This window comes from Camelus bactrianus, chromosome 3 (genome assembly GCF_048773025.1).
Source record: "Camelus bactrianus isolate YW-2024 breed Bactrian camel chromosome 3, ASM4877302v1, whole genome shotgun sequence".
Classification (NCBI taxonomy): Eukaryota; Metazoa; Chordata; class Mammalia; order Artiodactyla; family Camelidae; genus Camelus; species Camelus bactrianus.
In genome coordinates this window covers 114,423,940-114,448,301 of record NC_133541.1, presented here as the reverse complement: position 1 = coordinate 114,448,301, position 24,362 = coordinate 114,423,940, and the positions used below count along the sequence as shown (strand labels likewise).

Genomic DNA, 24,362 nt, shown 5'->3' with positions numbered 1-24,362 from the left:
GGTATTCTAGTTTATACACAGAAACCTTTTCTTTATTCTCTGAGTATGTTCATTTAAAAAAAAGTGTTCACCTTGTAACATGTTCTTGTAATCTGCTTCTTGATGTAGCAATGGATTATATGCCAGCAAATATGTTTTTCCTATATTTTTTTCCCAAAACCATTGCTTTTGAAGACTGCATCATATTCCAGTGAGTGGGCTATATTAATCCGTTTTCAGGTTTTTGGTTTTTTTTTTTTTTTTTAAGAGTATTAATCAGATGGCTCCACTCGCTCAGTAACTGATTTGATTTTTTTTTCTAGTTAGTGCAATCAGAGAAATTATCATGCACCTTTGAATTTTTTTTAACATTTTTTATTTATTTATAATCATTTTACAGTGTTGTGTCATGCACCTTTGAATTTGACAACAAGCTTTTTCTTGCATATCTTTACTGGTACCTTTGTTTACAGCACTGGACAAGGCCAACGTAATATTCAATACCTAAACTGATGGCAGGTTAATATATTTAAATATATGAGCATAGAGCAAATCCTAAAGGCATGGGAAATAAAAAGCTTTTGTCCCTCTCTCTGAAATATTTCCTCTCTCAGAGCATACTTCCATACACTAGATGCTTATTTCTCTTTGAATAATGAGTTTAATATATCTAATTCAATTACTCTTCGTGACAGCACAATGACTTCTCCTCAGCTCTTTAGCTATTAGTTCCATATGATATTTGAATCAGTTCTTTTAATTGCAGATGTTAGACGTCGGTCATTCGGCTGTGCGTTGTTCCTATGGCCAGAGGAACGCATCCTTCCCCCCGCCCCCAGTACATGAGACAGTCGTTCGGTTAACAACCGTGGGTTTCTTGACACCATGGAAATTAATTCATTATGCAAACCACTGAAGGGGTGGGTCAGCAATTCAAGTTTTATTGGTGGCTTACACTGAAAAATAAAGCCAAGAATTAGAATTTTCAGGATGCTGAATTTATATCCTCAGGTATTAAAATGATACATTTAATTGTCGGAAGCTGCTTTTACGGTTAAGCTTCTTTGCTGGCAATTAGCATTATGGGTGGGAGTTTAAGTTGTGATATACAACTTAAACCTAGGTGCTCATTCGTGTCACTCTCGTGCGTTTCTTGATTAAATACTGTGGATTTTACGAGTAACAGCTTCCCTGCATAAAGAATTCCATGGCTTTCTCTCTACAAGTCTAACCTGAAAAAAAAAAAGAAAAAAAGAAAAAAAAAAGAATTCTTCTCCAGGGTTTAGAAAGTAATTCATAAAAAGAGGGGAATAATAAATATTGTGCCCGAACTCATATGCCAGAATAGACAGTGAGATTTGGTACACCTGGGTGTCGTTTTAGTTCATTTCCACAAGAGACAGGTTGAAAGTTTACTGTTTAGAAGGAGGGCAGGGGGGAGATGGCTAAACCTCCTATTTGCAAAAATGATTACATTATCTTAAATGAAAATGCTGCTCTATTAGCAACTTCAACAAGCCTTGCATTTGCGGGGGAAAAAAAAAATCTCTTTAAAAGTTACCTGAAGTTCACTCCAACTTAAAATATACAAGTGAGGAAAAAGTACTTAGTCTGATTTATGTGTCTTTTGGAGGGGTAATTATTGGCTTTTTACTCACCTATGTAAAACAATGTACTTTTGTAAATGGATTTCTGGCCACTTTATGCAGCCTTTTTTTTTTTTTTCTCCTTTTTTTTTTCTTACATAAAAAGTAAGCACTGTCAATCAAGGAATTTTAAGGTTTATTTCCTCTTTAGAAATGATTGATAGCCTTTTAGATTTACAAGTTGACAAGTTAAAGGGTTCTACTGGTATAATTATGTACTAAATTCACAGTCTTTCAATTTAAATGTCCTTTTAAAACCACAAGATTATCATACCTGTATTTTGAAAAGTGGGCCAGTCAGTTTGGGTTGGTATACAAATTGCTTCCATTAGCCTTGGGACCTATTTGAATTTAATACAGTTTTTTTAAAGTTAGTGGTAGTACGAATCTTACTTTTAAAATTTAGGTTAATGGAAATGCATTTCAAGTCAAGCACGTGGCAACTTGTTTTCTAAATGTATAGATAAACGCCAGAACTACAAAGGCTGTCTTTTTATTCAGTATGGGAGAAAATGTGCGGTTGAATCCTTTGCTTACACGCAAAAAGAAAGGGAAAGAAAAAAGCCACCCGCCTACCCACTGCTTAGAGGACGTGGGGGACGCGGGTGGAGGGCGGGGCTGCCATCCTTTCCTGGGCAGGCGAGGAAGGCTGAAGACATCTCATATCTTGGGGAGGAATTTCAAAACTGACACAGCAGAGTCCACTCTGTGTTGAGTTCAAGGATGCTTTGAGGAAGGCGTCGTCAGCGTGGGTACCAGAAGGCCCAGCGTCTCCCAATCCTATTGCAGGGCTGCTCTTCTGTTAGTCTTTCTAAGAGTTCTTCTTGGAGGCCCAGCTGCTCTGCACTAGTGCCCAACAGCGGTTAGTCTTCTCCTTGAAATAGTATTGATGTTGGTGAATCAGTCTGTCATCTTGGATGTGAGGGTGCTGTGTCAAGGGCATTCCCATCCCTATCTCTTTTTTAGATTCTCTCCAGGGTAGAATAGGCTTTTTACGCTGAGAAGATCCAGTTTCCCCTGCCCCTCAGCACACACTTGCAGGCTTACTGGCCACAGATGGCACCGAGAGGGTGTATCAGCTGAGGTCCGCTAGAGATTCTGCAGCTAAGCAAAGACATTATTATTATTACCTTTATTGTGGGAATGTTCCTGCACAGTAAACTACACACATTTCAAATGTACATTTTGATGAATTTTGATAGATGTGTACCCCAGGGAAACCTCCACCACAATCAAGACAGCTAAGATGTCCATCACTCCCCAAGACGTGCGATTTCTGAATTCCCAATTTATCCCTTCCCACTCCCCTTCCCCCCGGGTAACCATAAGTTTGTTCTCTCTGTCTGCGAGTCTGTGTTTTGTAGTTAATTTCTTTTGTGTCCTTGTTTTTAGATTCCACATATAAGCGATGTCATATGGCATTTGTCTTTCTCTTTCTGTCTCACTTCCCTTTGCTAAGCAAGTACTTTTAATTCTGCTGTTCACTATCTGTAGATGCCCCTGGGCTTGTCCTTGGACAAGCCCTTTAGTGTTTTGACCTAAGCTTCTGACTTAAGGGAATCCCAAAACCTGACATCAAGTTCCATTTTACTTTCTATTTTCAAGAACGTAAGGAATATAGAATTTGGCCAGAAGAGCAGAGTTCAGGACCTGCTACTCGTGGGCTTTTGAGTGAGTCAGTCCCCACCATGGTAAGCGGCAGAAGTGGATGGTGGAAGTATTCATGAAAAGGGATCATTCGTCCAATCATTTTACGATCTAATTCAAAAGTATCAATGAAACTTTGGACTTCCCAGTTATTTCTGCGCCGTCAGTGTTGCAAATCATGCGTTGTTTTATTTCTTGAAATTGTTCTAATTGTGTGACTTCTTCATTGCAGCGCTCAATGAACCCACCATCGATTATGGCTTCCAGAGGTTGCAGAAGGTTATTCCCCGGCACCCTGGCGACCCTGAGCGTTTGCCAAAGGTCAGTCTGTCTCCTCTTTGGGTTATGGTCTCTGAAAACTTGGGCTTGGTTGATTGGCAGAAAACTTTGCCATTGATAAAAAATCAGTTCATAGATAGCAACTCAGTGTTTTTGTGCTTTGTGGGTTTAATATTTATTCTAAGGTAAGCAATAATACGGTAGCAAGCACTTCTGTGCCAGGTAATATATATTTTATGTATATATTTATTTTTATGTATATAACTGTCATTTCTGCCTCTCAAAAGCCCTCTGAGATTGGTACTGTTACCCCCTCTATTTTAGAGGATAGAGTAACCATAAATAGAGGTTAAATCATTTGCCCAAGGTCACACAGCATGTAAATGGCAAGACTGAGATTCAAACCCACACAGCCTGGCTTCCAAAGTCCAGGTTATTAATCACGACATCCCATCAATTCTCGAGGGGAAAAAGAACATTGCCTTTTTTACCCCCTGAGGATCTTTACTTATTCCTGGTGAGGGGGCGAACAGCTGGCGCTCCCAAGAAAACATACTGGCAGATCTCGCAACGGGGCAATTAGGACATGAGCCTCGTACCTCCGGAGGCATCCAACCTAGCAGGGAAATAAGGCGCAAGTGAGAGAAATTAGATACAATTTCAAGACAGAGAAATAAGTGTTATACAGCACTCGCTATGTCATCAATTGCCAATGCACAAGACGGGAAATGCACATTTATTGATTTCTCTTCTGTACTTGTTATCAACGTTGGGGTCCACCTCTGCCCCCGAAACTGATGCACAGACTGAGGGGCCGGCGGGGTGGGTGAGGGGCGCGACGAGCCTGGAGAAGGTGAAACTGTGACAAGCAGAGCCTGTCTTCTCCTGGACCGCAGGGGAAGAGCCACACTCCGTCTCAACCCCGAGTTCCCGTGGCAGCCTCGCCCCCTCTGAGCGCTGTTGACCTTGGAGAAGCTCCTTGAGAGCATTCCACCTGAGGGAGAAACCCTATGATGCGTGGTCTGTTCGCAGCCTTGTCTTTGAAAGGGGCCTCCATCTTACACGGCCTCTCACCCTGGCTCATTCTTGGTGAGCAGTGAAAGAGTCGGACAATAATAGCGGACGACCCTCTCCTTCCACAGCACAGACGAGCCATGGAGACAGTTACCTGCAGGCCCCTTTGTCTGGCACGATCTCTGCTCCCACGTGTTTCCTGTGGGACAATCAACAGTAATTTTGTAGCACAGAGGCGTAAATAATGTGTCCACCTCATGGTCAGTGCCTGTGGCGTCCCCATGGTAGGAAGAGGCCATGCGTGGATTGCCAGACTCTTCCCACTGTTTCCGTTTGGGGACCGACCGTTTTCACTTTCATTTGGGATTTGATGTCTCTAGAGTCTGCAGACGGGACTGGAGAGTCAGATCGGGCAAGGGGGGTACTCAGAGCGCCCGCACCTGCCAGCTCTGCATTCTTCCCACCCCTCCCCCAAATTATTTCTCTCTCTGTGCCTCAATTTCCTTCTCTGTCAAATGGTGATGATAATATTTCCTACTTTGGGGGTTTGTTTTTATCATCACTTATTTAGCACTCAACAAAAGGTAGCTGTGATTACTTGCCAGCAGGGCGAGAGTGGGACCCTGGCTTCTGAGAGCTCTCCTAATAACCAATCTCTGGAGACCAGGAAATCCTCATCCTGGTCAGCAGTTGAGTGTGAGGTTTATCTTCTGTGCCTCAGTTTCTTCATCCATAAAATGGGGGTAATAATCGTGCCGACCTCGGCAGGATCCCATAAAGAAAAAAGGGGAATCTCGGGGGTGCCTCGGCATAGTTTCTGGTCCACAATTGCCACTCTATAAATATTTACTGAAAAATAGGAGACAAACTTGGTTTAATGGCTGAGGTCTAAGGCAGCCAAGCGGTACTTTTCTTATTCATCAAGAAAGAAGAGAAACAGGCATATACGGTTGAGTTTTGTGTACTTACTTTAAAAAACATTTTCCCGGTTGCACATCATGTTCAGAAACATTGAACAAATAGCATGGGCACGTGTCCCTCCGTCCCCGGTGGCCTGATGGTGCAATTCCCAGCCCCTTTTTCCTGGGTTTGGGAAGAGTAATCAAGGACACAATGGGTTTGTGTGTTAAGGAAACACCCCTCAGCTTGCATCCAGCCACTTGACCGTGCAAGGGCTTTGGCCGGAGCCCACCCCAGGAAGCGCTCAGTGTGACTCAGATCAGAGTGGTGTCCTCCTGGCTCCAGATGGGGAGGTGGAGTGAGAGTTCAAGAGCAAGGTCAGGGAGGGGCGGATGGAGCCAGCACGAGGTGTTCCTGTGTTGGACCTGGGAGGTTTACACTCCGCGGTCCATTGTTAGGGGGATAAAACGGGCTCCGCCTTTCTCAGAATCGTGGTCAGTGTTTGTCAAACAGGAGTGTTTCAGTGAGCCAGGGACCACACACCTTAAAAAACAAACTCCGCTTTATTAAACCCATGTGTTTGTGAATAGACAAAGCTAGATTCATACAACCACCCACATATTCTGTCAAATGAAACTGCGCCCAAGACCAAGCAGACAGCTCTCCGTAATAATGTGCCTTTGTCCACTGGCTGGGGCTGTTTTCAAAGACCTCGTACAGGCTCTGTTTTATTGGAGCCCCTCTTGTGAGACGAGTCAGGAGAGCAGGCATCATCCCCGTTTACCGTGTGGCAACAGGAGCGAGCCGACCCCTTCTCTGTAAATTATTTTGTCCCTGAAAGTCACCGTCAGTGATCGCTGCCGCGCACACAGATTTGAAATACTGTAATTACGCTCACCCCAGATGTCTCTTGGTTTCCTTTTTCATAAGCGCGTGGAGAAGGGCAGGCTGAGGTTTTTAAGTGGCGGCATTCTGTTCTGTGTCACACAGAAGGGAGAGGAACACGTGACCAACTTTGGGGCGAAGGTTGACTTTTCTTATAATATCGAGGTGAACGGGTAGGGGCCGTGGTCAGTCGGAAACTTGGAGATGCTAAAATGCAGGATGCCATCCAGAAATGTTGGGCAAGGAGCTGTCTCTGATTTGAAGGCAGAGGTGTCTCTGTCCCCTTTCCCTTTGTTGGTGGTCAGCCTGAGTGGTCAGCGAGCATGAGCGTGGCTGGCATTCCGGGCGTTAGCAGTGAATCCCAGGAAGCAGGTCATGCTCGGTTCGTGCCCAGTGGGTGCCTGGCATGGCTTTATCAAAGTTTCTGAAGAGCACAGAGGCCAAGAGAGTGGGCTTTCAGGTCAGGTGGACGTGGATTTTGAAAACCAGATGCACTGCCCCGTGCACATGACCCAGCCTCCCCAGCCTCAGTGTTGTCCTTTGTAAAGCAGCTGCCCCCAGCATGCAAAGAGGTCTCTCTGGCATACAGGGTGACTTCATTAAACGGGGGCTACTGTTCCCTGCAAGGCGGCTACTGTTCCCTGCAAGGCGGCTACTCCCAGTTCACAGAGTCAGAGTTCCCAGAGGGCTGGTGACTTGCCACCATCACAGCAAGCAAGTGGGAAAACCCAGATTGGCACCCCGGTCCTCCAGCCTCACTGTTACCACTGCTTCAAGTTCCCATTTCCCCGCCAGATCCGGAAGCCCAGATAATTCTGCCTTGATTAGCTTCTCTCTCCTGTCCCTCGTCTGCACGTCAGCCCCATCCTACTAAAACTCTCACCTCTTGTCTTTCATTTCCCCACCAGGAGGGGTTGGCACAGGGACCTCCACAGGGCAGACACGTCTCTTCTCCAAGAGCCAGTCCCTCTTTTAGAGAAAGTAAAACCGTTTGAGAAAAGTAACAAAGGCGGCATTTGTGTATTTTGCTTTATGGAGCTGAAAATATCTGGTAAATTGATCCAGTGGGAGTAATAAATACACATTACTTTATCTTGTTCCTCATGTCCTATACCCCTGAGCCTCGATACAACAACACCACTTAATAGACTTAAAAAAGAGTAATTACACTCATTGCTTGTGTGATTTTTCAGCCCTCCCAGCCCTGCCTGACCTTCTAATTTAGCTCACCGTGTCTAACTAATGCATTTATATTCATCTTTTATGAAGCATGTACAGTGCAGAGTTGACTTTAGAGCCTTTTTCAAGCTGTCCTCCCAGGTTCCCAAGCTGGTGAGTAGTCGGAAGAGCGGGCACTGCCGGTCCCCACACCCCCGCACGGACAGACAGCCCAGACCCGCTGCTCGCAGCAAAATTTTTTTTTTTAGCCTTTATGAAACATCATAAAAAGTATTTATTACATTTTTACTTTAAAGCTTTTATACATTCTAGCATTATTTACAGCTAAACATGCAGGCAAAAGAAGCGAGTGTTTTAAAAATGATTACTGTTAATGTTTCTGCTTGTCAGAAGTGCTTAAATTTTCCTGCACTTTGTCTAAAAACTTAGTACTGTTGCCTTTTAAGAACAACACATTTAAAAGATCTCGCAAGTCAGATTTGCAAACACTGCTGACAGTTTGTGATGAATGATATTGCAAAATTTGCAAGATGTTTGTCGTTTTCGCACAGCCGACATATTAAAGGAACAGATTAAGAAACGCGAAACCCCTATGGAAAACAACCATCCCCAACAAAAACCCAAACAAACCTCCACCAAACCTTGAACCCAGAGAGCACACGCTCCAGAATCTCTCACCCGGGTTCTCGCTCCCCACTTCCCCCTCCGCCAGTGGAACCCAATTGTTCTCAGTGCATTTTCTCTCACCATATGGTCTCCTCATTACCATACACTAAGAGTCCATATGGGAAACTTGTGAAATGAACTGTATTCATTTTAACTGCCAGATGAGCAGCCTTTTGCTTTGCAAGCTTAGCTTAAGTCATCTGCTGTCTTCGTGTTGTTATGGCAACACGGCACCAATAAAAAATTCTAATCTACTGTAAGTGATCACAGTATTTTAAGAGCTTGCCTATAACTGCCCTCAAAGGGGAGGGAGGAGGAAGGGTTGTCTTTGTCCGAGGAGCAAAGGGTTGTTCTTCATTCCAGCAGGTGTCAGTAGAGAGGCTGGTGAGATGGAGAGTGAGGTGCTGGGGTGGCCGTGGCGCAGCAGGTGTGGTGGGTGCTGGCGGCGAGGGAGGCAGACTGCAGGAGGATGGATGGGAGACCCTTTGGGGTGAAACCAGAAACCATAGTTCTCCCAGCAGACACGTGACTCTGCTGGTGCGGGGCTGCCCGCCATGAATGAAAGTCGAGGTTCTGAACAACACAGGCAGCAAATCCTCCCGGTGGCGTCTCCCTTGCTGGCGTGCGGGAGGAATCTCCGCCTCCAGGAGCCTGCTCTTCCTGTGCGCGGGGAATTAGTCATTTCCAGCACCGTGCTAATTAAGAGTACCTTAAAGTAATGGCAGTAGGCAGCGGCATCCTTAAATATAAATCATTTTCACCTCCGCAGGCCGCATGATAGGTTTCATCTCTGTCGCTCTGTCTGTATTGAAAGTGAATGTTTATAGTCTCAGTTCATCAGTTCACATTAGCCTCATGCTGAATATTTAAACACAGAACAATTTGAACCCACCATGAAGGAAGACAGTGACTGCACTTTCATTTGGAACAGCAAGGGCTCATCTAATAATAATTTAGTAAATCAGCCATTTAGTGGCTCGGTTGTGCACTGCATTGTGCCAAATATTATTCAGCTCCACTGTACACTCGCGGAATTGAAATTCAGACTCTCGTCACAGGCACGGTTTTTTGCTCAATGGAGAGATGAGACCCCAGATCACCCTCCCTGAAGAGCGTTCGTGTTTAGTGATTTATCATAAATGCAGAGCTGGGGCGAAATGAGACCAACTGGAGTCGGCTGTATACAATGTATTCTAATTATGCTTTTATTGTTTTAGTCTTTATGCAAAGACTATCCGTGATTCAAAACCTGCAGTAGCCATCAGTGAAAATACGAGTAAGAAATCTGCGTAACCACGTTGCCTGTTAGCAGAAAAGGGGGATGACTCAGGGCTTCAGGAAAGGGCCAAGAAACCCCATGTCTTCATCTTCCACACAGTGACGCTGGCCTTTCTCTCTCGCCTTACTCATTTTTAAATCTCTTTTCATTTCAAGAAATTCTATGAACATTCTATCCAGGAACCAAAATGACTCAAACCAAAAATACAGCGACAAAAGCAAATCATACGGTATACCCAGCTCTTAGGAAAAGCCCACTTGAGTTTGACCCAAAAACCATTTTGTCTCTGTATTCTCTTGTCAAAAACACAAACTATGGAGTGCAGTTCCTTTCCCCTTCTCTCCCCTGGGTCTGCCAGAAAACAGAAAAGCAAAGTCCACTTCCTCATTTTGATAATATGCTCAGTTTAGGGGCTTGGTGTCCCTCCCTCTTAAGCTTCTTTTATCAAGAGTTCTTTTAGCTGAGTTCTGCGCACCCTTGAAATTGCATATGGAATTGTGTGTATGTGTTACGAGCATGCACATATTACTCTTCTGGGGAGGGAGATTGTAGCTTCATTAAAAAGGCCATGGCCCCCACAAAAGTTGTAATTCTCACTCTTTTAGATTATTTATTTTATCTTTAACTGACTGACACTGCAGTAAGTTACTCCATCATTATTGAGTCATGCCCATTTTCGAGATGAGGAAACTGAGGCTCAGAGAAGACAGCTCACGCAGCTGGGTGGTGGAGGTTTTCTACCTCACCAACCTTCTTCACCGTGAGTCTGTTCAGAATCTTTTGCAATCTTTTGCAAACAGGATCGCGTCTCAAGCAGGACTCGGGCACATAATACACCTTGACTCTAAGAATGCATATAATTTGCCCAAGTTCTCTGGACAATGTTATTGCTGCCTGTTGCTCAGTAAGCAGTAAGTGTGTGTCTCCTGAGCTGGGTGCTGGTCTTAACCCTACTTCACAGATGAGGAAGCCGAGGCAGGAGTTGAACCCCACACTAATACACAGCAGAGCATGGAATTGAGCCAACTCCACTGAGTCCAGAGCCAGTATCCCTCAGCACAGCCTCCGAGAACCAAGGAAAGGGAATTTTAAGGAAAAAAGACAATTTTGCAAACTAGTCTTTAAAAGTCCCTCAAGCTTGGCCAGGGAAAGAGGGAAGCGGTAGACTGTTAGCTCACCGATGGCTGAGCCAGGGGACAGTGGCAGCCGGGATGAAAAACTCACACATACAAACCTTGGAGATGATTCTTTGTGTCTTTAGCTGCAGAATCATCATGGTAAGGACTTCTAGTAATGGTTACTCCGATAGCTGAATTCTGGAGCCTCCTGCAAGTTCTTTTTCAGCACTGAGCTCTTAATGAGGGGCACCAAGTGTAACCTCCTTCAGGTCACACCCTGCATACGGGGACCTTGAATATTATTACTCATTCGTTCAAGGGGAAGTCGCAGGAGGAGCAAGGCGCTAACTCCCCTCGACCCTGTCACCATCCAATATCGTCGTCTTAATGGCCAAAGCCCTTAGAAGCGGAGACCCTGAGAGGTCTTCGGCCTTGAGTAACACTTCAATTAAGCACTGAAGTCATAAGAACGAAGCCCCAGCCACCTCTAGGCAGTGGATTTTAATTGCAGTTCTAGTCGGGACCATCTGTAAAGCCTCAGGAGTCATCATTTACAGACACCGTTCATCTGGAGGTACCTATGATAACCAATGGTGTTCCACAATTTAAGAAGCAAAAGTCCACTCTGTTTGCCCAACCCCCCCTTAGATATCCTGAAAGCACAGCCCGGTTCCAGCCTGCACACATCACTTACTCAAGTTTAACTACACGTACTTGTCCAAAAATATAAATACACACATACGTTTGTGTACACACACGCCAAACACACATCCACAGAACAGCCACAGACACGCACAGGACAGTAAATCTCTTTGTTTACTCGGAGGTCCTTTTACTTTCAAACTAGATATTTTTTCTCCTCTGCCCTGGGGAAGGGGAAGCCACGGCCAAAAGACAAAGAGAAACAGAAGTAGTTAATTTCTGGCTTTCGTGTTTCGAAGAGCCCAGGCCTTGGCAACTTAAAAGAGTTTCAAGGGTAATTTTGACTCTGGGCAGTTTTTGTTTCATGTGCTGACTTTACAACCTACCCCTGAAAAAGGCATCTCTGTCCACAGCCTTCTCTTTAAGCGCAGACTTTCATCCTGATCAGAAAGTCGATTTCCAAGGCCACTCAGCAGGACCTAACCCAGAGCGTGGGTCTTAAACCGGTACAATGAATTGGAATAAGAAGAGGCAGCCGGAGGTTACCAAGTTCAGCTCTGTACCTCCAAGCAGGTCATAGTCACAAGGGTGCAGACACCATTTTTCACTGTATTTGTGGCGGGAGGCACCCCAGGCCCCCATTCACCAATTACCATGACACCATTTAGAAGAGAATGCCAGGAGACCAAAAGCGGGGGGTGGGGGGGGGAGCCATTGTCATAACTCTTCTCAGGAATACCTGGTTTCACAATTTATACTTAACTGCTGACACTTGAAAAGTCGAACATTTTGGCAAAATGAATCAAGCCGTAATGTTTCTTTTATGAGATCCCCTTGCAGGAGAGGGAGGTTTGGCACCTCATGGAGACCGGGGTTAGTGATCCATCATAGTAAAGTCAGCTGTCCCGCCAGCTTCTCAGAGGTCACGCGATCGAACCAACAGCTCTTACAACTATATTATTGCTTACGGAACAGTAATTGAGGCACCGGATAAAAATTACCTGGTCTAATAGGCAGCGAACAATTTTCACTCAATAAAATTATAAGCCAAATCATTCATTTCATAACACTCTGGCTAATTTATTTGTTGACCTTTTAATATCCATAGCTCTTCAGTGGTATTAACTGCAACGCAGACAAAAATCTCTTGTTCATTTCACTTTCATTGATTTTTTTTTTCCATTGAGGCAATAACAGCTGCTCGAAAACAGCCTTTTTCTTCCCACTGTAAAAGTCAATCATGTAAGTTAGTATGTCTTACGTTGGTATAGCTGCGTTAGCTTACAACCTGCTTTAATTTCGTGGGATTCCCGAGTCTTCTATACCAGGTAACAAAAGGCAAAGCTTTCTGGTGCGCCTCGAGTCACGCGGCACGATGATACAAGCTAATAATGTTTGAGAAGTAAGAGGGCGCTCATCTAAGGTGAACGCAAAATCAACTTTAAAATTAGAGCAGGTTCAGAAGCCCCCCCACCGCCCCAGGTGGATTTTCTTTAGACTAAAATGCATTTGATGCCTCTTGTGTTAATAGCTGTAGACCCTTTCAAACTAGTTAATTCCTTTTGTTTTGGAAATTTCTGCAGATTGTGATTGTAGTTTGAATTTTATTTTTCTTTAAAGACTCTGGGCAATGAGTGTGCGCTAGGAGGTTCGGTGAGCTTCAGTTGAAGCCTCTTGTAGAATGAAATCCTATGACGTCTTTAGGATGCAGGGTTGTGAAATATAATTGTTACACATTTGGCATTTTATGCCTCCCTGGAAATAGCCACTTGCTACCTACGCCCCATGTATGCTCCTCCTTTCCATTTCAATTTACTCTAAAATGGTCCTTAGCCACGATGAGAATGCCCCTTTCAACAGAAACATGTTTAATTACATCCATGCTAAATGTAAGTTACTCTTCTCAGTCATGGGGCTTCTGAGTAACGAATGTTTAAAGTGTGACGCTAAAGGTTTCTAATGATCACAAGCTCTGTTTCAAGAAGTTCATATTCACAGAAAAAAGAAAAGAAAAATTTGAGGAACGTCTCAGAGGATCAGAAGCTAAACAGTGCTCAAGTATTATTTTGGTTTGTTTTACTCTTTCCCTCACTGGTCTCATTATACGATTTTTTAGGATGCAAAGTCTACCGTTGTGGAGTTTTCCATTTGGCTGAATAAACATAAAGGAAGCTGGGATATAAAACTCCCCTCTGCAGAAACACCTCTCAGGACAACTAGTGTTCATTGCACTGTACGTTCAGCTCTGCGGGAAGCGGGCTGCCAGAAACTTGCAGTCAGTTTTTTGGATTTTAGGTTTTCCCATCAGTGGAGAAAGAGCTAGGACTTAAAGGCCAGTAAGCTGAATGTACTGTTCAAAATTTGGACCCTGTAGTAAACTCCAGAGTGAGGAGGTGAATGGAATCAAGGCTGATTTTACTGATAGATGCTTACCGCCTTTAAGTCAGGAGTGATTTTGCCACTTCACATCGTTTTATTTTCCTGATGTTTGCTTGGACACACTGTATCTTGAATCCCCTGGTACGGCAAAGCGATTGGTGAAAAGTGGGTGTCAGGGAAATGTGCGGTGACAGAGGAGCATTGTCCTTCTTTGTCAGGACTCACCCAAGTCAACTTGACTTTGATAACGGAGCTTTATTCTACATTTCTCAAACCATTCCTTTCTCCTTGTGGGAGCATAAAGCCAAATGGGTTTTCTTCCCAAATTACTGAAGCATCCCTGGGCTTTAGTTTTACAAGGGAGTTCCCAGAGTCTCAGAATCTGATTCTGAAAATTGCAGTGAATGTTCTCTTGGTGAACAGGTGCCCACCTGGCTTTATGAGCTGGCCTGTATGTGCTCTGGCTGAAAGAGAGCTGAGGCCACCTCCCCTGCTCATCTGGGTTAGCATTACTCAAAACATTGAACCGCGTTTATAAATGGACTCAGTACTGGACAGTCAGACACCGTCGTTCTCTTTCCCCGTGGAAGGCTAGGTGGGGCCGGTGCGTATGAGCTTATTGGCAACACATTTGAGATCAGATGCCGAAGAGAAGATTCTCAAGGAAGGTAAATAATCCTCAGAGATTTTACTGTCATGAAACGGAAGGAAAGATGACTTGGCCATGTCTGCATATCAGACATGAGATGCCTGGTTTCCAAGGGTGTGCAAATGCCTAAGTATTTCTAAAAGCCTGAGAGTACAGTTAGTAACAGGCTGATGCACACCAAGCCCCACCTCATGTTGCCAGCAGCCTATGACTTGAGATAATGTCTGCACCGACATGATTCAGTATATTAATCACAAAATGAAAAAGTAAGCCCAAGCCAGCAGGAGTGAAGGAGCGAATCCATTTTTTTAAAAAAAAAGGTCGTATAAAAAAACCCCACAGTGACCAAGACTTGACTTTTGGGAATTTATTATATATTGGATTAAAACCTCTGGAGGCAAATGTGGCACCAAATTTAAGTCTTCTGCTTTTATAAACTATGCCAAATATATGACTTGGTCATTTCCTCCTGTGAATTAAGCATGCACTTCTGAACATCAGTAACTATCTTAGAATGAACTCCTCAGCAAGCATTTCCCAAGGGCTGTGGTGTGCTGAACACTGTGCCAGGTGCTTAGAGGAGACCAAGATGCACCCATGGCCTCAAAGCGCCTACAGGCCGGCTGTGGAGAGTGAAGACTGACACGCACAAGACCAGAGCAAAATGACCCCGAGACGCCTACTGGTGTGCAGGGCTGCGTGGCGCAGTCAGCTCCATTTCTCAGAGGAAGGAGAGCGATGAGGAGCTGGGGTATCCGTGAAGGTGGAATTAGTTCTGATGGGTAGTGTAATCATGAAGAGCTCAGGCTCTGACGTCTAAGAGGCCTGGGGTGGAGTCCCTGCTCGGCCATGCATCAGTTGTGTGACCTCAGAGCAAGCCGGCTGACTTCCCTGAGTCTTAGTTTCCTCATCTGCCAAATGGAGTCTTCACCGTGAAGACTGAGTGAGTTAATGTCCCACTTTCAATAAACAATAGTTATCTTTTCCATTACTCTGCCACCACCACCACCACCTTCACGACCAGGCTTTAGAGGACAGGAAGGCATTGTAGATGGGCACAGATTGAAGCCAGCATGCTCAATGATGTCATGGCAAAATTAGCAAATGTATGGAGATTGGAAGGAGCCCAACCTGTTAACTTCCAGGCGAGGGAGGACTAGCCAGCCCAGCATGGAGAGTGGTTCTTCAGATGTATCGGGATTGGATAAAGAGGGTAGGACCAGATGGTGGCAGAAATCCTTTGCAATCCCTGTAGAACCCTGCCCCTTGATTCTGGGAGGATGGTGTGCCTTGAAAGATGCCGGAGAGGAATGCTGGTGTGTGACTACCAAGGCCACAGGAAGCTCAGAAATTATTTGCTAATCGATTGGGTTGCAACATAGGAAGTAAGGCCTGATCTTCTCTCTGCATTTATAGCTCATTCAGTATTTTTATTACAATGATTCCAAAACACAAGTAAAACGTATACAATTATAATGGAACTGTTTCTCGAACCCCATTCATCCTTGACTCTCCCTAGTATTTCTGCTAACTCTCAACAGATTTAACATGGCTTATCCATTTTTTTTTTCTCTCCAGACCCTCATTCACAAAATCATCAATCGATGGCCATGGCAAGGCTGGTAAAGCCAGATTTTCAATTGTGAAAGGAAATAGGTCAGCAAAAAGTTGTTGCTGTTTTTAAGGAATAAACATTTTCTATTCCTTTAAGACAGTAGAAATCCAAAGGCATGAAAAGAAAAATTATCTGATGCAGGATGTAGATTGGGGAACAAGCATTAGCTCTATAAGGAGATCCTGGGGCTTTTCAACATTTAGGATACTAGTATTTGTCTTCTTAATTCCCCAATGGGAGATACAAATATATATATATATATAATCCAAGGATAGGATTAGTTATCTTGGAAGAGTCTAATCTTTGCCCTCATGTTTTAAACTGCAAGCAGGGAGACGTTTTAAACATTATAAAAAGAAGAGAATATCTCCCTTGACAAAAAAATGCCTTGAAAAATCAGATATTAGTACTTACTAGTCAAGTGCTCGGTCTTCTCAGAAATGTTAAAATTGCATATTAGAATGGAAGGGTCCTTATACTCTGCTCCCTCCTAATGTCACAAAAAATAAGACTTTAGGAACAGTTTCAGAGACAAAAGATTAAATGAAACATCCAGCGCTTCCCCTTATGGGAAATTTCTTCCTTTTTTTTTTTTTTTTTTTAACATCCTAGGCTCAATCATTTCCTAATGTGAAATTACAGATTTTTCAAATTACCATATAAAACTGCAAAAAAATTACACTTGTGACCACTGAAGAGATAGCATATACTATCAATTTGATTTTAAAAGGCATACATCTTTTATACTACCTGTCATTTTTATAATGCCTTTTACAAATTTAATCAATACATTTTAACATTCTATATACTTTAAGTGCAATATACAATAAATATTCAAGTTTCATCTTAAACATGCTTTAGCCTTTAAATTGTTAAAACTGCAGTGCCCTTTCAATCTACTTACATAATGTCATAAAATATACATTTCAAGGTAAATGAAGTCAGCTACTTCAATTTAGTCCCTCAAACTGGTAGTAAATGAGAGGTTAACACTATGGTGCCAAACCCATTATTGAGTAAATTTAGCACCTTGGACAGCTCTGTAAAATCTTTATTGCTTTCCTGACCTGCTCGTCATGTTCTGTCTGTGTGTTCAGTGGCTCTCAGCTCTGATTGAAAGGCAATATATTAGATCCCCAACACAAACACGCTTGGGGGCTAGTTCACTGGGAGCGTAATGACATGGAGGTGAGAGCAATTTTCTGGTCACCGAAATCCAAGCACCTTGCAGGTCTGCTGCACTAACTCATAGAGGACCCAGACATTTCCTTTCTCCTTCCCATTTGCAGAAATAACTAATAGTGGCTGAATCAAACTGGTAAACTGAACCAAAAGCGGGCTCTCCCTTAAACCCCAAAGTTGATACTGCAATGGAGGACATTTTTAAATGGGTGAGGTATCATTTAAGGGGGTCACTTCCAGGACATGAAGTCCAGGTTCATGGTCCTCCTGACTGCTGGCCTAAAGCAAGGCCAGGCTGCCAACCCCACCTACGGCCACGTGCCTAGTGGAAAGCATGTCTCAGCTTCGTGGATTGAAGAAGGAGGCAACTCTAGTAACTGAGAGTCACATGTTTCATATTCAAAGGGTTGAATGATGGTGAGAGCTCTGGGTTTTGAATAAGGAGAAAAAGAAACGAGGGGATTATGTGACTGAAAAATGTCATCACCAAAAATATATGAGCTTAAAATTTACAGCCTACACTGATGGTTGGAATTTTCCAGGTACAAAAACTTCACAGATCTTGGAGTTTATTTTGAATGTCCCTCCTCCTGGTTCTGTGAGATTAATTAAAATAAGAAGCACTGCTCTAAACCCTCAGTGATAGTGTCCCAAGATTGACGTTCCCGAGTATGGTTTCAACCTGTACCTCATCTTGCTTTTGACACAGGAGACTTGTATTTTTTCCCCCTAAAATGAAAAGAAAGAAAAATACCTTCTCTGCAAAGCCTAAATACTAGCATATTCTTTTTTGAAGAAATAAGTGAACATAGACCCAGAGAAGTCAAATTTTAGTAAATAAACTTGATCCTGCTTTGTTTTAATCTTTCTTAGGAGCCAGATAAAGCCGTGAGGTTTTAGCGAAAGTGGCAGAGCTGAATTTGATCCGGGGATAGGGTTTAGACTGCCCATCCCATGGTAAATTATTAACTGCTGTGGTCAGACAGCGCTGCAAACAAAAAGTGGTAAATTATCTTGTAGCTTGCATTAAAAAAAAAAAAGTATTTTGGATGTATGGATTCCAACCCCACTGATTACATGATGCTTTTCACTCCTTACAGGAAAAATAACAGAACTGTTTCATAAATGGGTCTAGCAGCTTCAGGCAAGCATAAATGTTTACCAAGAACTGAAAACCCTTCTATCTCATTTTTGAATTTAGGACATTATATATGTCATAAGTAGTTACCGCAGTGTGACAACTATTTTATCTTATATTATAGAGAATTTAAAATTGAGAAATGCTAATATGTATCTAAAAGCTTGTCATTTCAAGAGTTGTTCAAGAATTTTTGAAGAGGCTATGGTGACAGCAAAATGAATGCAATTAGATCCCTATTTTCTGATCAGTGTCTGCAGTATATGAAAATGGAGCAGCCCTGCTTTTCCGTGGAGAACTCTATTGTGTCAAATATTTAAAGTTAAAGTTCTTTTTGAAACTTTACCCACAGTAAAAAAAAAAAAATTGTAAACATATCTTCTTGCAAATCACCTCTGATAACCACACCACGCCTTTATGTTTGCTTCGATCAGCCTCCATGTTATACGTATCAAGCTTGACTCATTTTCACATTCCAGTATCAATGAATCTGCAGAAAATTAGGGCAGAATGAAGAGGGAATGATTTCTTGTGGTTAGAATGAAGAAAATTACCATCACACACACTTTCCCAGAGTGCCCTGTATTATTAGAAACAAGTGCACTAGCTAAATACGGAAGCCTACCTAAATGAAAAGGAGATCTTTTTTCTTCCAATGGAATGACAGCAGAGCATCTATCTAGGATGAGAATGAATTGAGCAAACAGGGAAAACGACAAACAATGCTGAAATAGCAAAGAACTGCTATAAAGGAAACAGACTCTGCCAGTCGTGAAAATTGGTGCAGAGGGCACTTACAGGGGCAAGAGAATTCTTTTGTCAGAGCCTCTGGCAAACAGTGCACTGCTCCAGTATGTGAGTTTACTGCATTACCGCCTTGTATCATGGCTCTGCCACACAAGGGAGATAAACAAAAGAAGTTTAATGCTACAAGCTTCTAGTAGCTGAAGATTGATTGGAAATCCCTTGAAAATGACCTGTCTGATAAGGTCATGGTTCCTGGAATAAGCAATTAAGTGCAAAATAAACACTTCTTAGGGATTCATAACATGCACCAAATGACATCGATTGCAGTAATCTAGTAAATGACCTCGCAATTGTATTCAGCAATAAACATATGAGTGCTTCATCGTGCTTATGGCAGACTACTGAGCGACGTGTTTTATCTTGCAGTACCAGTGATGCTCACCTTTTGACTTGATTAAGTATGTATGTGAACAGGGATAAATTGGTGATTTAACGCCATTCTGGGGTCCCCCAAGCTACTGCCTTTAAAGCAGTGCATTGGCAAAGTATGGCCAGAGGAAACTGGACCGTGATCGTGTGAAAAGGAAATGACATTCTGCCTTCACTCAGGATGGTATCTGTTTTTCTCCTTGACAGGAAGTAATACTCAAAAGGGCTGCAGACCTGGTGGAAGCTCTGTATGGGATGCCACACAACAACCAGGTGAGCACCCTGGGTCTCGGGTCTCCCGCGTGCAGGTGAAGATCCCTTTATCATAGTGAAAAAGTATGAAAAAATATAAAAGCCACTTGCACGAATTCAGAGTATAAGTCATTCAGACATAACATGTCGCAAGGCTATTCCATTCTTCTCTCTTCTTTTGTAAATCTTTTATTGCCTTTTCTAGGGAACTATTTTCCTTATGAGGAAAGGTACTTTATTTAACATGCATGTTCTGTGGGAATGTACTTCGTAATTGAAGGAGAGAGTTACTGGTGCTTTATTTTATTCCTCTCAGGTTTTCAAGAAAATTTAGGAGGAAAAAGGGGGTTTAATTTCCTCTCCTAAAAAAAGTGTAATGAGACCTGAATATTGCCTACTTCTGTTTCATAGAGCAACTCCATGTACCTGATTCTGCTTGCTCAGAGAAATCCTTCTTGTGTCACTTAAATCAATGTCCAAGGGACAAAGTCCCACTGATACTCAGGGACACAGGTCATCATGTAAATCTGCCCTTACCTTCACCTGGGGAGGTGCGTTGCAGGGCGCATGCGTGTTACCAGAGCTCTGTGTGTTACTGGTGGGGAAGGGAAGCCCCGTGTTGCTGTCCTGTGCTACGTCCTGTACAAGGTCATACGGAGGACTGGCTCAGTTCATGGGCCTTCAGTCAGACAAGCACAGTTGTGCAGCCCAGCTCTGTGCTTAAGGTAGGTGACCTTAAGTGAGGTCATCACCTCTTTGAGCCTCAGTTGCCCCATCTGTGACACTGGCATGACAATGATGAGAATGAACGCGCAGATTTGTTGAGAGGGTTGCAGAAGTGAATGCAGTTAACCATTGCAGGCCCTGAGCACGGCCTGTGGGGAACTGGAAAACAGTCCTACTGGGAACGTGGCTGGGCAGCTGAAGGGAGTCTTCCTGTTATTTTTCCAGGAGATTATTCTGAAGAGAGCAGCTGACATCGCGGAGGCCCTGTACAGTGTCCCCCGCAACCACAGCCAGCTCCCGGCCCTCACCAACACCTCGGTCCACGCAGGAATGATGGGCGTCAACTCCTTCAGTGGACAACTGGCCGTCAATGTCTCCGAGGCGTCGCAGGCCACCAACCAAGGTCAGGAGCCCGCTCTGCCCTCCCGCTTCCCAACCTCGAGCTACCCCACCCCACTTACTTGGCACAAAACAATTTATTTTAAGAGATTCTCTCCCCCACCACAACAAAGGGAGATTCCTAGTCTGTATGGATACTATTGTAGAAGTTTGGTTGTGGCCAGCTGTCTGGGAACCTGCTGGAGGGACTGGAAAGGCCACGTGCATGCAGCCCTGGCTCCATGTGCCTTTTCACCGTCACCCACGAGTGACAGATCATGCAGAGAGGCCAAAGCACATCCCCATCTCCCGGGGAGTAGGAACCTGTTACCTCCAGGGTCCAGCTCTTAGATTGAGATTTATTTCTGTCCCAAAATGATAATTTACAGGTCCTGCGTTGCCACTTGTCCTGTACCCGCTAAGTATTTGTGACCTCCTAAGGAATGTGTCTTTCGCTTACTTCCCATTTTAATCGTGCACTGGCTGCACACCGCCGTCAATCACCTTCCCTGCGGGAGGCGGGGCCTATCCCAGCCCCGCCCCCAACGCCCCTCGCCCCGCCCCCCTCAGGGTTCACCCGCAACTCGAGCAGCGTGTCGCCTCACGGGTACGTGCCCAGCACCACCCCGCAGCAGAGCAACTATAACTCGGTGACCACGAGCATGAACGGCTACGGCACGGCCGCCATGTCCAACCTGGGCGGCTCCCCGACCTTCCTCAACGGCTCCGCGGCCAACTCGCCCTACGCCAGTAAGTAGAGCGCCCGTGGCGCTGTTTCTGCTCCAGGGACAGGGTGTTGTGCGGTCGGGCCCACTGGGCGGCTCTCCCCAGCCTGAGGGCCCCCGCCCTCCAGGCCCTGCCCCCGTCCTGCTGCAGCAGCATCCCTGCGCCGCCTCTCCCTCCGCGAACAGCTGTACGTCGTCACCGGAGGAACCGGAGCTTCCAGTCAGAGTTGGCTTTGAATCTGTCTTTGATGAGTTACTGCTGACTGGTAGCCCTGGGCAAGTTCACTTCCTCTGCACACCTGTGTTCTTAGCTGTAAAACGGGGAAGGAACCGGCACCCACCCCATACAGTTGTTGGGAGACGTTGATAAAATCATGCGTTTGGGATGAGCTTGTCTTGACGCCTGGCCTTTGGGAGATGCATTCAGTAAACCTGTGTCACAGTCACGACGATGGGATGGTAGTACAGCATAGTGACACCAGGCTAACAGTGAAAGTCTCTCCCTCTAGAAATTTGCCTCCTTTATTATTTTTAACGCGTGGAATTTTTTTCCCCTTTGTGTTTGATATGTACAAAGGAAAAAAAAAGTGAACAAGTCAAAAAATTTATTTTTTTCAAGCATTTAGCAAGACAGAACACAGATATACAGGAAATGTTGTTTGTAAATGTCTTAATAAGGGTTTGCGTAAAGGTTTTCCGGGGGTAAAAGAGAAAGGTTTTTTTTTTTGTTTTTTTTTTTTCCGGGGGGAAGAGGCGCCCACCTGTGTCAAACCTTCATTGCCTGGGCCAGAAAGTAGCCCTTTCTTCCTCTCGGTGATAACGCGCAGGTGTCATGAGTCAAAACCCCTAACAGAACTTTATTTAAACCTCTGAGAATAAGTTATTTGTTGTTGGCATTCTCAGTTTGTTCTCTCCATTTCAAGCACTTTTTTTGTTAAAACAGTGGTTACTTACCCAGATTTCTCATTTTCATTTCCTTCGTCATAAGAATCCACATTAATCACTTCCCAACCCAGACAAGCTTTTAGATCATATTTTGCTCCCACCCTCTGAGCGTGGAGACCGTGGCTTTTGTTTGGGGAGCAACCTTCGAAACATCATAAAAACCAAGTAATCTATGCGGTCACTGACAGAAGGTTAGCACACGTCCTTCCTAGGGAATAGCAGATTCCCACTAAGTTAACCTGGGAGAACTGTATGTGTTCTAAACTATGTGTTCTAGGTTTGAGCAAAAAATATAATACACAGTTATAACTGAAAGGAAACAATTTAGAAAAAACTGGTGGGAAGGCTTGTGAAGTTCGTGGTGCTTTGGTCAATTAAAGCAGCTGCTTTTAGGCAAATCTTGGCTTGGCTGAGGTCAGGGGCTAGGAAACTTCAATTTGGTCAGAAGCACATGGGGAGCTTTCAAAGCTTCACTCACTTTCCAGTCAAGCTAAATCAGAATGCTGAGGCATCTATGTGGCAGTGGTGGAAAACCAATGACTTACCAGATCTGTGTGAGTTGCAGACGGACCACCTTTTATATGGAAACCTACCGTCCCACTGGTTATGGTTATGATACTATTTCTGAGGGAAAAGTAACTCAAGTTGTGACCAGAGCAGCTAGGCTGATAAATGAAAACCTCCAGTGCCTATTTCAGGGGGTCCACTGAACTACGAGGATTCCCGCCCCCCTCCCCCAGCAAGCTGCATGCATTATGTCTGTCTGCCCAAGAGTCAACTTTGATTTATCGAAAGATTGTTTCTCACAGATCCATCATTTCAGTGTTCTCTCCTCTACCTCAATCAGAAAATGTTTCAATTATGACCTGCAAATTAAAAGGTGGCATTCTTAATTAAATCAATAACCTAATTGCTACAGGGTAGCAATTCAATTTCGGGGCTTGGCTTGCCCTGTCTTCCAAGCTGGTGCAGACACCCAGCGACTTCAGCCTGAGAGTGCATCTGTCAGGCTGCAAAACTCCCAGCGTTGCCTTTCCATTAATTGATTTCCTCAGTGCCCTCTAATATAGTATTAAATTCTCAAACATGCTCTCAGATGGGGTGGTTTTATCTGCATAAATGCAAATAAAACAATAAACACAAAGCCCAGCTGATGTGAATTTTTACCTCCATAATCTTTAAATAATTCCGACCAGAATCAAAAGTAAAATAAGACATTGCACTGGTGAACACACTTTCTGGTGTGGTGGCTGATAACTGATAATGTAACAAATGGAACTGCTTGACTGTATTTCGCCCCTTCCTCTGTTAACCACCCCCCCTCCAGTCCCCCACCTCTAAATACACATAATGATCGCATTTGCCAATGAGATTAATTGCCTTCCTCAGTGAACCAGCAGGATTTCAAGTCTACGAATATTTAAAAATCAAACCTCCAGTGCAGGAGTTTTGCAATTTAAATGGGTGTGATTATTGAGCGCATTTTCACATTTACAAATCCTATGAGATGTATAAAAATGCTGGTCTCATTTAAAAGTACAGTTTAGAAAATGTTTGTGAAAATTCTGAGGGTGGCGGCGCGGCGTTTTCTGCTCCATAAAGCATTCAGTGTGTTTGGATTGTGCAGCGCAGAGGGCTGGTTACCAGGGGTCACTTCCCCCTGATGCCCCAATGGCGACTGCTGCCTGTGACCGATTGGATTCCCACTTCCCTAACTTTCCAAAGCCAGGAGGCCGAGGCGAAGGCCACCTAATGGGCAGTTTGGCCTCTGGAGTGCTCACGGGGAGGGGCCTCTCCCGTGGCGATCTGTTTGCTTTGCAGGGAAGCCTGGTGGAAAGAGCACTGTGTTTGGGTTTGGTTCCCGGCCTTGCCGCCTTCCAGCTATGGCCCCGGGGCAAGTCACTGAACTATCTTCTGAGTCAGCTTGCTTGGCTTGCTCGGGTGTAGAAAGGCTGGATTAGGC

General features: G+C 44.2%; 1 protein-coding gene and 1 long non-coding RNA gene across 9 annotated transcripts in view; one reads left to right on the top strand and one right to left on the bottom strand.

Moving 5' to 3' along the window:
* The window catches only part of EBF1 (EBF transcription factor 1), a 379,633-nt gene that overhangs the window by 342,591 nt on the left and 12,680 nt on the right, over window positions 1–24,362 (top strand). For all 8 annotated transcript variants that reach the window (XM_074361007.1, XM_074361003.1, XM_074361006.1 and 5 more), the window contains exons 11-14: window positions 3,505–3,593; window positions 19,581–19,646; window positions 20,577–20,754; window positions 21,300–21,479. In XM_074361007.1, coding sequence (XP_074217108.1) covers window positions 3,505–3,593; window positions 19,581–19,646; window positions 20,577–20,754; window positions 21,300–21,479 — 513 coding nt within the window. The remainder of the gene's footprint in view (window positions 1–3,504; window positions 3,594–19,580; window positions 19,647–20,576; window positions 20,755–21,299; window positions 21,480–24,362) is intronic.
* Window positions 1,058–18,681, bottom strand: LOC141577115 (uncharacterized). The gene is made up of 3 exons (XR_012505722.1): window positions 16,292–18,681; window positions 4,043–8,997; window positions 1,058–2,729 (listed from the first exon to the last, which is right to left on the bottom strand). It is a non-coding gene; the product is annotated as an uncharacterized LOC141577115 (long non-coding RNA).